We start from the raw sequence: 16,032 nt of genomic DNA on the forward strand, positions 1-16,032 counted from the left end.
AATAAAAACTATTCGTAATTCTTAAATTTAAATTTCCTAATTTTTATGATGATATTCATACCTTTTTCAAAATTGCATCATCAGCTAACAAGTAATATATATACATATAAAGCTAATTAGAAGTGGAAAGTGTATAATGCGTGAGGAGTAACAATAAATAAAACACTGAAATGAAATGACAATAAACTTAAATTTGTATCTCGCCCATATATATCTATCCGAAAATGGATAAATTATTCAAAAACAAAATAATGATGTGATTAAAGAATGAACTTGTCTTCTGTAAGTCTTCTCAAAGACCTACTAGAGAAGAGAAAAAAAAAAAAGGAAAAATGAAAAAAAAAGTATATGAACATTTTTTTTTTACCTCATTCTTATCCTTTTCCTAAGAGCTACTATGATAAGTAATATACTAAACCAAAAGATATAGGCCCAAAAAAAAAAAAAAAAAAAAAAAAAAAAAAAAGTTTTAGCTAAAAACAAAGCAACATATTATGAAGGAAATAATATTTGTCTATTTGCATAACTGCCTCCTTTTGTTGCCTTTCTATTGTTGTTGCATGCTACTACTTGTAGTGACGTTATTTGCATTGTTTCCATTAGTAGTGGCATCACTAGGCCCATTATTGTTATCTGCCGGGCCACGTGCCCCACCGATGATCGACGAGATGGCAGCCGCCAGTGCGGCTGTGAAGTTCGGGTCGTTGGCGATGGCAGCCGTGGCTGCGCTTAGAGTGTCGGCGAAAGCCGGGTTTTGGTTAGGGTGTTGCAAGTGTGAAGCGTCCAACCCTTGGGGAGTCGTAGTTTGTAGACCAGAAAATTTTGATTGGTTATTATTATTAGTAGTAGTAGAATTTAGCAAAGCTTGACCAAATATTTGAGGAATTGAGCCCAAAAAATTGGGCCCCACTTGGGAAGTTTGAGGTTGAAAGGGTACTTGAAAAGGTCCATTTGTTTGAGAAACTGATTGCCTCATTTGAAGAGGGTTTGGTGAATGGGTTAAGTCCAACGTTACAGTTGGAAAAGGTGCTGATGCTGAGATTGTAGCCATACTTGATGAGCATGGAAGTATGGTCCTAGCTAGGAAATTCGGGTTCATTAACCCGTCCCCACTCGGCATTGAACCCGAGAGGAGCATGCTCGCCGCTGCTGAGGTTGTCGAGGCCATCGCCATCGCGGCTGGTGGTAGTGGGTGGTTGTGGTTACCTTCATATGTTGTGATCAGAATTGACCTGTCCTCCGCACACCTTTGAACCTATACAAAAAAAATTGTTGACAATGCTCATTATTAGTCTTCAATTTCTATGTAAATATCTATGAACGTACATGTTGTTAGTCATTATGGATTTGATAACTTAGATATGCCCATATTGACCAACATTTAAGAAGAAAAAAAAAATTAGTAACAAACAAAAGTAACTACTACCTCCATTTCATATTTTTTGTAACTGAGATATTATTTATGAAATAAAAAATATTTTAAAGTTGTAAAAAAATGTGAAACGGAGGTATGTAGTAATAACTCTTGCAATTTGGAAAGATGATGATGATTACATACTTGTTTTCGAACAGGACAACCAACAGCCATTGTGCAACGATAATAAGCTCTAGGGCAAGGGTTACCCTTTGCCATCTTTTGTCCATACTTTCGCCATTGACATCCATCGCTTATCTACAATAATTTCCATACATATATTACATTTCGTAACACTTTCAATCCATATACGTGCATGAACACTAATTAAGTAATTAATAACTAACCATGGGTGCTTCAGATCGTGCTCGAACTGATACACGAGCTTTCCTCATTGTAGCCTCGGCGGCTGCTTGATCAACAGGAGGACTAGTAGGCTTGACTACATTGTTCATCAACTTAGGCACCTTATTATGCCCCCACCCTTGCGCGTCCGAACCTTCCGGACTTTCTTCCCTTATTCTCTTCCCATTGTCATAGTTAGCAAGGTTCAACTCCTTATTATTGTTGGCCCTTGACGCTACTTCCATTGAGTTTAACGGTGAGCCAGAGCGGTCCACCGTCCTCTCGTCATCCGACAAGGTTTGAGACGTTCGCTCATCGGTCTCCGTATTTGCACCCGAAACCAAGTCTAAGAATTGACGTGGTACCATTGGCTTCTCCTCGGCCTTTCCTTGCATAATTGCCTATACATATGGAATAAAATCATATCCTAAGTAAACTTGCAAAATGATAATTAATAAAGGCGAGTAAATTGGTAATAATGATATACTACCTCCGTTCAATGTTATGTGCAACTTCAGAATATTTTATATCTCACAAATAATACCTCAAAGTTACACATAACATTTAACGGAGGTAGTAACTGATTTAGTACAATTTTTTTTTTTAAATGAACGACATAACATATAACGAAAAACAAAATCAAATGTACGATCGATGGTTGTTGTACATACCTCATGTTGCGAATTTTCGCCCTTTCGAAGGTTTTGTTGTTGTTGGTGCTGCATTACATTTACGAGGTGCAATTGAAGAGAATTGTAACTGTTGCTCATTTGATTTAACATGGATTTCAACTTTTGATTTTCAGTATTCATACGTTGTAGCTCAGCTTGAAGTAAAACTAGCTGATAATTAAAATCATACACAAATATATGATGTTAATGAATTAAGATGAAAAGGTATTAATGGTTGTTAAATTTTATACATAATTATATTATTAATGATAGTACAGTATTAATTACCTCATTTTTGTTTCTCTTGTCTTCTGCATCCGAAGAAGCACCATCATCTACCGTAGATTGATCGCTTCCCGTATTAGTGGTGAGAAGATGTAAACCAGTCTATACATTGAAATAAAAATTACTTTAATAAATATATATGAATGAACTAAAATTATTAGTTAATAAATTATAAATTAAACCAATACATGTAATTTCTTAAAATAAAATTTTACTAGACTATATGGATATATTTACGACTCCGTATTATTATGAAGATGATTAACATATTAATTATATAAAATTAAAAAAAATTAAGCATATACGGAGTAATTTTAATTTTATTAACTAAGACAAAATATCTTTAATTCTTAATTTATTATAAAATTTGGGAAAAAAAATAAATTATATACAATGGGTGTATGATATATGATAGACTATTTTCTTCAAAAAAATATATACTTGTATGTATGATAGATTAAATTTTTAACACGTATATAATATATCGCAATTCACCTAATTTTACCCCCAAAAAAAAGTCTCCCCCTTTATTGCAAATTTCGACTTTGTAATACTCGTAATAAAATGAAAATAAATAATAGTCCGTAATAATAAATACACTGTCATAACAAATAAATAGGATCTTAAGTAGTAGCTCCCTCCGCCCCTAAATTACAATTCTTCTTGTACGTCTAAAGTTTATTACTCCTTTATTTAATTTAGTGAAATTACGACCTTCGTTAAAGTAGGAAAACATAAATTTAATTTTGAGAGAAAGTAGAACAACAATTAGTTAGACAACAAGGGAGTAGATTTAACTCCGTAAAACATTTTATCATCAAGAATAAAAGATTAGGTAGGATCTGCAAATAGCAATAAATGAAGAAATTAAAATAAAATAAAAGAGAGAGAGAAAGTTACATTAACATTATTATTATCGAGAGGAGGTGCGGAATCAGGAAGAGCAGTAATAGCAGATTGATGATGATCACGAGAAGAAGCTTCCTCTTTCACACGATTTAGAGGTGCACCAGAACACGATGTACTCCTATGTACTGTATTATTATTATTATTATTATTATTATTATCAGAGAAGAAATCTACTTCACCAACAACTTTCTTCTTATCCTGATTTTGATCATCATCATCATCATCATGTCTTTGATCACGATCATGTTCGGCTGATTGACGGTGGATATTCATTGGAAAATCTAGGCTTTGGAACACCGGATTATTATTAATATTATTCTTATGTTTTTTGTGATGAAGAAGGTGGTGGTGGTGGAGAAGATCGGACGGTGACGATGATGATTCAAGAGCAAGACCCCATCCTCTGCCGTCCATTTACGAGATGATTTTAATTTGATTGGTTGGATCAGTGGATTTTTATTTTTATTTTTATTTGGAAATAGGAATGAAAATGAAAGAAATGGGTTTGGGTTTATAAGAGAGACAAGAGAAAGAGAGGAGAAGAAGAAATGTTTGGAAGTCTCAAGTCTTTTAACTGATGAGCCTATAAAAAGGGTTTGGAATGAAGACCAATGACTTTTTTATTATTATTATTATTATTATTATTTTCATTTTCTTTGTTTTGAAAAGAAAAATACTTGTATTGGTAGGTGTAATAAAAGTGTAATACACTAATACTATGATATATAAATAAATATATATGCTATAATAAATAAGTACATACGTTGGATTTTTCTAATGATTATTTATCTTACCTTGTATTAATATATACCAGTATATAAATATAAAAATGTATATATATCTAGTAGGTTTTGTTATCGTCTGAATTTTTATGGTCTTGACTGCTTTTTATTTATGTTTTGATTCGTTATATTTATATCATACAGAGTGTTGTGAAATTATATGCCCTAGTCTAATCTAATCTTAACAAGATTTAGAAATTAATGATCTGATGAGAATAAGTTAAAGTCAATTGAACAAAGTTTAAAGATGAAAGTTGGGTTATTAGATCATCTAAAAGTAAGGTAATTTATACTTTGTAGGTGATGAATTAATTACGTTGTTATCGATTAATTATTTGATTTGGTTTAGTTGGTTTGGATCTAATTAAGTCATATGTAGGTTTATTTTGTGTCAATTTAGCTTATTAAATTATGATGCATGATGCGTTATATTAAACATTGTATGCTCATATCAAGTTGAGTTAGTTCATCTATTTAAAATGTGATTTTAGGTTGATTAGGGCTCATATAATTTTTTTCTACGTTTGATATTTTTATGTTAAGACATTAGTAAGAATAAGGACAAATGATTGGGATAAATTCAATCCGTAGATGCATAGTCATTAATCAAATCGGATGATAATTTGGTTTACTTCATAACACAATCAAAATAGAAATATGATACAGTGTAGAAAAAGTCTATAAAAGTAAAAATACACGACGTATTTATCAAAAATGAAAATGAAAGATATACGACGTATAAAATATTATTATTAATAGTTTTCCTTTAGTATTATCCTTTACTGTTTAATAAGTTTATGTCCACACACTACATACATTGAAAGATTTTTAATTTAGAGAAGAAATACAAAAGAAAAAAAAGTCAATATTTAACCAATAAAAACGTCAGCCTATGCGTAAGAGTGAGAAATAAAATAAAATAATTAGTCATAAATAGAAGAAGAAAAAAACAAAATAAAAATAGGAGAGTTTCGTCTACATTTCGTCAAAAAGGAAGTTGACTCATTCTTTCTTCAAAGAAATACCACCGCCCCGTGGGATGCGGCGCCTTCCACGTGACGGTATTCAACTCTCTTCTTCACTACTCCAAAACACGACCTTCTTTCTCACCTTAGCTTCTTACTACGTCGTATTATTATACCTTCTAGTATTTTTGTACTTGATTCTATATGTATAAAAGTATAGTACACTTTTATCAAGAAAGATATCGGATAGTACACATTTATTATTGTTGAAACCCATTGTATATACAATACCCACTTGTGACTTTATGAGTGTCCTACGTTAAAAAAAAAAAATATGGTTCGATTCATCTATTTATAAAGGTAGAGGAGTTATTTTTATTATCACTAATTAATTTCAGTAAAAAGCTTCTTGTGTCTTGTTTATGGACTGAACTTTTCTTCTTTTATCGAGTAAATTGAATAGTTTCAATGTTTGGGGTGATGGGAAGATCTTATACTCCGTATATTTAATCAAAAAAAAAAAAAAAAATCATAGATAATCTTAGCTTATACTCCGTATTTAATTTCGTAGTTACAAAGATGCAAAATTTTATATTTGAAATTAAAGTGCAAAGATTAAAAAAAATAATCATAGATAAATCTTAACTTATAATTTGTATTTAATTTCGTAGTTACAAAAATGCAAAATTTTTATATTTGAAATTAAAGTGCATAAATTACAAATTTAATAAATTTTTATTTGATAGTTTTATTTTCATTTTATACTTTTTTTTTTTTTTATGCAAAAAGTGGGCAAAACCTTATAGAAAACGAAATTAAGCAATAAAACGAATTACTCCTCTAACATCCTCCTCTAACAGACAATTTATTTCGATTGGAGGCGCATCGAAATAAACTATACCCTCGCTAAAACTAATCCCTTTATTAGCAAGCCGATGTGCTACCACGAAAATAAAAACCAAAAGGGTTAATAAGAATACGACAACTATTGAGGATGTTAACGCATTTCTGGATTTTGGATAGATTCAATACATGCCTTATTGTCCATTTGCATCTCAAGCTTGTTGATACCATAAGCTATAGCCATCTTGAGCCCACGTTCTGCTGCTAGTAGCTCTGCTTTATATGTCATACATACTCCAAAGTTAGCAACAAAAGTTCTAATATGTCTGCCATGAACATCTCTAATAACTCCTCCTCCTCCTGCTAGACCAGGACTTCCTTTTGCAGCCCATCAGTATTTAGTGCAAACCAGTGTGATTAGTTGATTAGATTGGTGTACAAATAGAATCAAATTAGTTTAGTCAAATGAAAATCGAATTAGTTGATTAGGTTAAATTAAATACAGTGTAAATATAATTGCAAGAATTGATTATATTGGTTAATTGAGGTTCGCAATGGAATCTCAAGGATTTAAGTATCTAAATTCTTATACTATTATTAGATAAAAAAAAATCGTGAAGGTTGATATCTAAATTAAAATATTTTTCAATTAATATTATCTTTGATACGAATAATTACTAAATATTTATCACAAGGCTATATGGATCAATTTTCATTAAATTAGGTTGTAAGTTAGTTGTAACTAATAATATCTTAGAAATAATACTCCGTATTTTAAAAAAAATTTTATCGTCACACTTCTATGCATAACTTATTTCCTTTTCTGGAGTTTTGACAAGTTATTTTAGAGTTCAATCTAAAACATTATACGCAACTAGGTAGTATTATTTTCATACAAATGGGTTAAAGTACGCTCTCAATCCAATTTTATTGTTTTGAGAAAAATTTACATATTCTCATTCGATATATACTTTGAAAAATATGAATTCAAGCAACCATTCAAGATTCTCTTATGAAAAATGATGCCTATTCAATTTGAATATCACCTCTATAACCCATGATATCACCAACTTTTTTTTGCACAATTCAAACTTCTCTATATATATTCAATTAACAATTATGTTACAGTTATTGTTTGACTTTTACCCAATTCACATTTTAACTTTAATTTGAACAATTGATTTTGCAATATTATTATTATTATTATTATTATTATTATTATTATTTGTTAAGTATTACTTATATTTCAATAGGTTCAATTGTAATAATTTTTACAAATAAAAATTAAGATAATAATGGTCAAAGTTGTACATTTCAATTTCAATATTAGACTTTGAGGTTTGTTGACTTGGTACCAAGAGAGCGATAAACTAAAGGTCTAATACAAAAATGGTAAGAGTTGTATATATGATAATCAAATTGTTAAACTAGTAATTTTAGGAAGGATCTTGCTAACGAACGCCCCCGAAGCGTTAAATACCCCTTTAAAATAGTTCATAAATTGGTTTTAATTTAAAAATGCACGTCCAAAATTACACGTTAATTAATATAATTAATTTTAATTTCAAGTTAATATTTCTACTTTTAGTAATCTCATTCAAAACCCCCGAATGTATTTTAGCTTTTGTCAAATAAAATGGGGAAAGTATACCAAGAAAATAAAAAATAAAAATTCATGCAATAAGTGGTAGTGTACTAGATACATGTAGAAATGTGGGGAAAAATAAAGGAGGAAGAGTTGACTGGGCCCACAAAGAAGAAGAGGTGCAATGCAAATGCAAGTATGGAGAGTTTAAACAGCACGTTTTCAGATCTTGCGTGACAGGAAACAATAAGACGAGGATTAGCTGATTACGTTGACTGTTTTTACGGTTTATGCTGTGATATTTTTTTTGTTTTTTTTTTTTTTTTTTTAATGTGGGACCCGCTCATTCAAAAAAAATAAATTAAATACTGTATATTTTATTTTTTGAGGAAGAGAGGTGGGCCCATCTAGACAAGCTGTTGACTAGGGTATCATACACATTGATGCCGGTATTAATTTTTGTTTGATTTTTCTTGTATAATAAAAATTTAGTAGTAGAATATTGTAAGGGAAGTTGGTTATAACTTACAGCTATATACACGAAATAGAAAGAATAATACTATTCCCTAGTCATGTTTATGACTATATTCTTCTTGAAATTTTGTAACAAATTAAACTAATTTGACATGTGTTTTGGCTATTAAGACGGTGTATTTGTGTTTTGGCATTTTATTAGCGTTTGGCCAATTAAAACTTTACAAATTTCGGAGTCATATAATTTGACCAATCTAGATATATAAAAAAAAACTTGTAAAAAAAAATTACTCTCATTTTTCTAGGTCTTGTTATTCAATTCGTTACTAGAAAATTAAAGAATTAAGTTATATTTTTCAATCTGTTGAGATATGCTTGATATCATACGAAATATTCGCAACGATTATACCAAATTTTTGGGATCCATTGATGAACTCTAAACTTTAGTTAATTAGTGAATTCAATTTCTAAGAGGCACATATAAATAATCTAACTATTTTTAGCATTGCGTTATCTTTTCAAGCACAGTTGCACATAAGTACATCACTTGTCACTTGATGAAAGGATGTTGAATATTTGATCATACTTTATATGAAATGTCATTATAAAATCAATAATTTTCTATAAGATATTATAGTTAGGCATATAGAGTCGAACTAATTTCAACTCTTCATTAAAGTCCACTAATCTTAACCATTAGGAGAAAGCAACAGTTTTCCCTATGTGTACGCAATTTATCCCATATGTAATGACTTCCATGTTTGGCTGTTTAGGGATGAGATTTTTAATTTTCTACAAATTGAATTATTTTTAGTCCAAATCTTTTTTTTCTAAATCAGTCTATTTCATCTTTCATCATAGATGTTTACTAATTTTTATTTTCTTGCCTAGTCACTTAATAATTTTCGTTGAAATTTTTGTAAATAATACGAGATTATCAGATTAATTATCATGTGGTCATTTTAGTCCCTAATTCTATTAATAAGACGAAAATGTCATTTTAGAAAGTCTTATAATAAAATAAAATCAAATTAAAGGGATATGAATTTATGTTTTTTACTTTTAATTTTTTCATAACTTTAATAGATTGCTTAAAGAAACATAATTTATCCTTTTAAGTAAAATTAGAGGTGTACGTTCTTATCTTCTTTGCATGGCCACCAAATTCAAGTATTTGACGTCCTTTTATTGAATTCTTTCTTGGTTTGTCCACACAAAAGCTTCTTTTCTTTACCGTGAGTAGCTAGAGTCTTCTAGGAAAGAAACTTCAACATCACATACCAAAAGCATAAGAATTACTATGATAATAAAGAGTAATTGAAGAAAGGTGGCTTGATGAAATTGACCTAGTTAAAGCCCTACAACTAATATCTCACATTTATTTGACCTACTACCATTGGCTAGTTATTGTCCTTAAATTGAATTAAAGTGTCACAATTCCTCTTCGATGAGCTAATAATAATAAATACTTGTAGTATATATATGTTTGTGTTTTTTTTTTTTTTAATAATTATTATCTCAAATTTGGCCACAAGAATAGTAATTATCCCAAATTCCAATATGAAATTAAAATTGTTTTCGGACAGTATACTATATTTCTATGAAGTAATTCCTCTATTCCATAATACATGATTCAGTTAACATTGCAAATTAAACATGCTAATGCATTGCTTTAACTTTATTTTGTAAATATTAATAAAAATTTTGTAAAAAATTATATTATAAAACTTTTATTAATACCTATCGATCTAACAGTATATTTTATGATTAAATATATTTTTATTATGTTAGTAAAAAATTATGGTCAAAGCTGATGCATAAATAGCGAAAAAAGTCCAATGTCTTATGTACTTTGGGACGGAGGGAGTAATAACCATGCCTAGAGCATAGTAGAATGGTTCGCGCCAATATGCAAATTAGGCCTTGTATTAAGTTGGTTAGACACAACATGCAAGACATACACGTTGGGGCCCTTGGGGGTCATAGGCCATACATGGACATCATTCTGTATATGAAATTACTATGAGGCCAAACATGCTAATACAACACAATCTCACATTGCTTAGCATGTTAATGGGATTGTGTACGTATAAACTTCCTTTATGATAGATCAACATGAGCCTGACTTTTCCTTGACTCAAAAAAATAGGCAAAATTTGGAAATCACTTTTCATGTGAAAAATCTATCAATATAATACATGTCTAATACCATTATACCAATCTAAGACGCACAATAATGCATGTAATCATGGAAAACAGGAAAGTGTAAAGAATTAAACCATCCTCTTTATAGAAAAATGATGGAGAAATACGTAGTTGAAGAAAAGACGAAAGCAAATTAAGAGAATTCAGTCAGAATTTTGTGTGCATTCAAACAAACGGCGCCCAAAGAAAGCGGTAAAAAGGCCAAGACTCTTGGTTATATTACGTTACATAGTCTAAAGTTGAGATTCTGTTCTTACTTTTTATTTTAAACAAGTAGGAGTATTAATTTGGTCCCATGCATTTACCAAATACTGTATATACTACAGTACATTTTAGATATATATTACCGACGTGGCCTGATTTAGCTAATTTTTATGAATACTACATTTGTTAATACGGAATTTTGACCAATTACTAATATCTTTAATTATCAATAAATATAAATTATAACACTTGATATGCATTCCTTTTAAAGGAATTGTACCACATAGCAGTATTTTATTAAATGCGCCATGTCATAATACCACGTCAGTATCTAAAGTATATACGCCACATAAGCTTTCCACTTCAGTTAACAAAATAAATTATGCTTTGAGCATGTATTCGAACTCGTAACCTTCGACACATAAAGGTCATATATTACCATCTCAACCGACTTTAATTAATTTTTAAATATTACATAGCACTATATATTCTAATCATTTAATAAGCATTTTAAATTAAAGAGGAGTATAATATATTTATTTTTCACAAGATTAGAAAGTAAATACGTATGAGGTAAAAAAATAAAAGCTAAGAGCAACTACAATGGTTGACTAATTCATATAATAGCTTGTTGTGCCACATCATCTTTTTAAGCTACAACAATTCTAGCTATTTGTTGCTCCAATGGTTAAGCTAGTTATAATTTAATTTATTTTTAAATTTAAAATATTTTTTATCTAATAAATATTTACCAAGCTAATTAGCTCTACAAAGCTAATTTGCTTGCCAAAGCTAATCAGCAAGATGTGCAACAATGGTATAGCTATTGGTTTTTAAGTTTTAATATTTGCAAGTTAGTCCCTTTTTTCAACCATTGGAGTTGCTCTAACACTCGAGGCAGTGTCTAGACCACACACTATCTATACAAACAGTCGAACAGAATGGTCAAATTAAAAAAGTACAAACTAGCAACTTGGGGCATCACATGCACCACACACTGGGTATATTTAATACTTCCTCCGTTTTTTAATTATTACACTATTGGGGTTGAGTACAAATATTTTGGTAGTGAAAAAAAAATAAGAGAGAGGAAGGTAAAAATACGATATTGCACATGTGATATATTGATAAATTAAAAAGTAAGTGTGAAAAAGCAAGGGTATGTTGGGTATTTGTAGTGTGAACACAAATAACTTTTTTTCCTAAAGAGGAAATGGTGCAATATTTATGAAACTTCCTAAAAAGACAAGTGGTGCAATAATAAAAGAACGGAGGAAGTATTATGTAATTTAACTCGTTGTTAAAACTACATTCGTTGCATATTATTTGTAATTTGAGGTAATATTTATAATATATTAAATAATCTAAAAATTAAAATAATATACAATTATTATGTTATAATAAGTATGTTATATGAAAAGGAAGGGGAAAAGGCTTATTATAATCGGTGGCATGATTATTTATCATTACAAAATTTAAGCATGTACATAGATTCAAGTCATTTAACACGTGAGGATATAAGGATATTGTTAGTGGGATGATTGTATAATGAACAAAAAGTTGGTAGTTCAAATATCAGAAATCGTAAAATAAAATTTATCATGTGTGATATTGTTGGATTCGTTTTAAACATAGATTACAATAAATTTGACGTTGCTAATAAGGTTTGAAGAACTTGACTTCATTTGCTTGCACGGTTGCTCATTGTCTGAAACCGAATTTTAACAACACTACTTATCATGCTTCATTATCATAGTCAACATCTTTCAGCTGCAAATATCAATTTAGTAACTGTTAATTTTAATGTGTATACTTGTATAGTTGTATGTATTATACTACTATGTATATCCGACTCGTGCTAGTTTTTGGACCACATTGTTTCATTATTGCCAGTAATTACTAGGAAAATCAGAATATATAGGTGCAAAGGAAATTCGGAGTATTGAATCACGAGTATAAATATTTTCCAACTTTCCAAGTAATTAAAGAACAATCATATAAACAGATGATGCAATGATCGATTGAAATATCACTTCACTAAACATACAAGCACAAAGTAATTTGTAGAAAAAAAAAATATCATAACCTTTTTTATTGAGTGATTTTAATTTGTAAGAAAAGAAGTCGACTAATTTAGCCAAGCATATATAGACTAACAAATTATTGGCTCTTTTAGTAAAGTTTTTGCCTCATATAGTCATATCCTAAATTCCTAATGACCAAATCTTGGTAGAGGCTGGCAGAATTCGAACCTCAAACCAAGCCTCCGATTAGGTCAAAATATATTCTTAATTCCTTATACTTCATAACATATATTTTTTTGACATTTGTATTTTGTAAGGCTTATGGAGAAAATTCCTTTACCAGTTGATCCAAATATGTAATGGTGCAAGGTGTGATAGGGTCCACAGCCTGGTCCGTTAGAAAGGATATTTCTCAAGACTAAAATTTGGATGGCAAGGCTGTCTAATTCTAAAGCCCCGTGCAATATAGATGAATATCACACATCTAAGGCTGTGTTCACTTTATCTTAAAAAATAATATTATGTAAAAATAATTTTAGTACAATAAAATTATTTTTAATTCTGTAAAAATAAATTCTATTCAGTAAAAAATAATTTTAGTCCGGTAAAAATCAATAACTTTAAAGAAGAAATATAATAAAGAATCAGTAAAAAATAATTTCAGTTCAACAATTATATATAATTTCAGTTCAGTAAAAATAATTTCAGTTTAGTAAAGTTAATTTCATTTCAATAAAATAATTTCAATTCAGCAAAAATAAGGTTAAATACATAGAGCCTAAGACTTAAAAATACGAAGAAATTGAAATTATTAGAACAGGTGAACAAACATACTGAGTCAGCAATTACAGGTAGTATTAGCCACATGCGCAAATCTGACTCCACTTTTCATTTCAACGTTTAAAAGACAAGTACTTTTCTCCTCATAAAGGTCCAACCAACGACCTTATTAGTCACTTAAAGAATTTAGTAATTACTCTATAATTTTCTAATGATACCTTATAATAATCACTTGTGACTTGCCCCACTCATATTTGTACCATTAATCACCTAACCTAGCTACCAAATTATTAAATTATAACCTAAAAACTATATACTATACATGATGAATTATGTAAGCTTATCATTTTGTGTAGGAATTTTCAATGTTGAAATCACATATTTTGTCATTAAGTGCACAAAATTTTCTTTGTTATCACTGTATATTGTTCTTTTGGCTGCCATGATCTAGCTAGTGACAGTGAAATTGCCAATTTTAGTGATATAAAATCAATCAATCAATCAATCAAAGCCTTAATCCCAAAAGTGGGGTCGGCTAACATGAACCAAATTTGATTATTCCGTGTAGTCATCAACATAAATCTTTCTCCTCCATCCCTTACGATCCAAAACTTCATCCTCACGTAAATCCATGCACTTCATATCCTTCCTCACTCCTTCCAACCAAGTCATCTTTGGTCTCCCTCTTCCTCGTTTAATCCCTCCATGGTCCCACTCTTCCACTCTTCGCACCGGTGCACCCTCGGGTCTCCGTCTTACATGTCCAAACCAACGCAGACGATTTTCCCTTAGTTTATCTACAATGCCCGCCACACCTACTTTCTTGCGAATAACCTCATTTCTGATTCTATCTCTTAAAGTGTTTCCACACATCCACCTTAACATGCGCATTTCCGTAACCTCCATCTTATTAATATGCTCTTTCTTAGAAGCCCAACATTCTGTACCATAGAGCAACACTGGTCGTATGGCAGTCCTGTAGAATTTTCCCTTCAACTTTAAGGGAATGCTGCGGTCGCATAACACTCCCGTGGCCGCTCTCCATTTAAGCCACCCTGACTTAATCCTGTGAGTCACGTCTTGATCAATGTCACCATTCTTCTGGATGATCGACCCTAGGTACTTAAAACATTCACTCATGGTCAAATCCTTTCCATCCAAACTCACCACTTCATTGCGTGTCCCCCTCTGAGTGCCAAAACGACATACCAAATATTCAGTCTTACTCCGACTTAGCTTAAACCCTCTAGATTCCAACCTTTGCCTCCATTGCTCCAACTTGACATTAACCCCATCCTTAGTCTCATCCACCAAAACGATATCATCTGCGAACAGCATACACCATGGAACCTCATCTTGAATTGGTCTAGTTAATTCATCTAGAACCGTTGCAAAAAGAAAAGGGCTTAGTGATATAAAATATATCTTTAAATTGCTAACAAACAAAATACATATCTTTAGAGGTTAAATCTATAGATTTAAGTCTAAATAATTCACTTTAAGCTAACAAACAAATCACATTAATCCATCAATGATGTAGTTGGGCTTGAAATTGGGTCGGGCGGGTGCTCAATATATTTGGGAAAAGTTGAAAGTTAGAGCTAAAGCTGATTGTGTTAGCTGATTTTAACTAGCTGATTCTATTAACTGATTTGACTAACTTATTTTATTAGCTTATTGTAGAAAAGTGTTTGGTAAATAGCTAATTGTTTAAAGCTAATTGATTATATGAAATGACCAATAAGCTAATTGTGGGGTAGGTAGTTCATATAGGGTTTTTAATTAAACGGAGGTATAAATGTCATTTCACCATTAGAACTGAATAATTTAATTAAAAAAGCTCCTTTTAGCTCTTAAAAGAGCGAACAAAGCTTATTTTAGTGGAATAAGCTCTTTAAATAAGATTTCCACCAAACACCTTGAATTAGCCTATTTAATAGTCAATAAGCTAATGTTGGTCAAATAAGCTAATTTTGCTCAAATAATACCTAACTTAACAATTGATTATGAACAATAGTACTATTTGACAAAGTAATGGAGGATGAGAACTTTTACTTTGTGCTACGACAACAACTTACACTATTATGAATATATATATATTCGCCGATCTAGTAATATTACAAAATATATTTTGTATGTTGAGTATTTATAATTATATAAAAGTAAAAATTATAAAAAATTGATATTGTGAAAGTATTTTATGAGACGAATTTAACAAGATCTCATATGACTGACTATATTTTACTTAACATATATGAATCATATCATGTGGTCAAACAAAAGTGTTGGATAGTATAAAAGTTCAATTGATGCAATATTATTATAACTAATTTTACAATTGTAATCACATATTGTTAGAATTATACTCATGGTAAAAAGAAAATCCATTTAACAATGTGATGTGGGAGCAATATATAGTCTAATATGGATTGTCTTGAATATTCATGGAGTTTTTGGAAAGCCTACACTATCTTTTATTTTTCATTATTTAACAATGTCTAAGCAATTTTAAAAACGAGAACTAGAAAAAAAAAATGTATAATATT

General features: G+C 30.3%; 1 protein-coding gene across 1 annotated transcript; it reads right to left on the reverse strand.

Annotated features, from left to right (window-relative positions):
* Window positions 1-215: 215 nt before the first annotated feature.
* On the reverse strand, window positions 216-4,145 carry LOC145636448 (putative WRKY transcription factor 31). The gene is made up of 6 exons (XM_081688013.1): window positions 3,616-4,145; window positions 2,719-2,817; window positions 2,431-2,601; window positions 1,762-2,160; window positions 1,559-1,672; window positions 216-1,255 (listed from the first exon to the last, which is right to left on the reverse strand). The coding sequence occupies exons 1-6, from the start codon at window positions 4,036-4,038 to the stop codon at window positions 548-550; spliced, it is 1,914 nt and encodes a 637-aa protein (XP_081544139.1). The 5' UTR covers window positions 4,039-4,145; the 3' UTR covers window positions 216-547.
* Between the last annotated feature and the right edge of the window lie 11,887 nt (window positions 4,146-16,032).

Source organism: Chenopodium album, chromosome 6 (genome assembly GCF_948465745.1).
Source record: "Chenopodium album chromosome 6, dcCheAlbu1.1, whole genome shotgun sequence".
Taxonomy (NCBI): Eukaryota; Viridiplantae; Streptophyta; class Magnoliopsida; order Caryophyllales; family Amaranthaceae; genus Chenopodium; species Chenopodium album.

What these genes read in the sequence shown, in the direction of transcription:
- LOC145636448 (XM_081688013.1), bottom strand. Translation starts at nt 4,038, where the DNA reads ATGGACGGCAGAGGATGGGGTCTTGCTCTTGAATCATCATCGTCACCG. An exon ending in GCGAAAATTCGCAACATGAG is followed by an intron (nt 2,161 to 2,430) that starts GTATGTACAACA and finishes CCATATGTATAG; the next exon opens with GCAATTATGCAAGGAAAGGC. An exon ending in CACGATCTGAAGCACCCATG is followed by an intron (nt 1,673 to 1,761) that starts GTTAGTTATTAA and finishes AAATTATTGTAG; the next exon opens with ATAAGCGATGGATGTCAATG.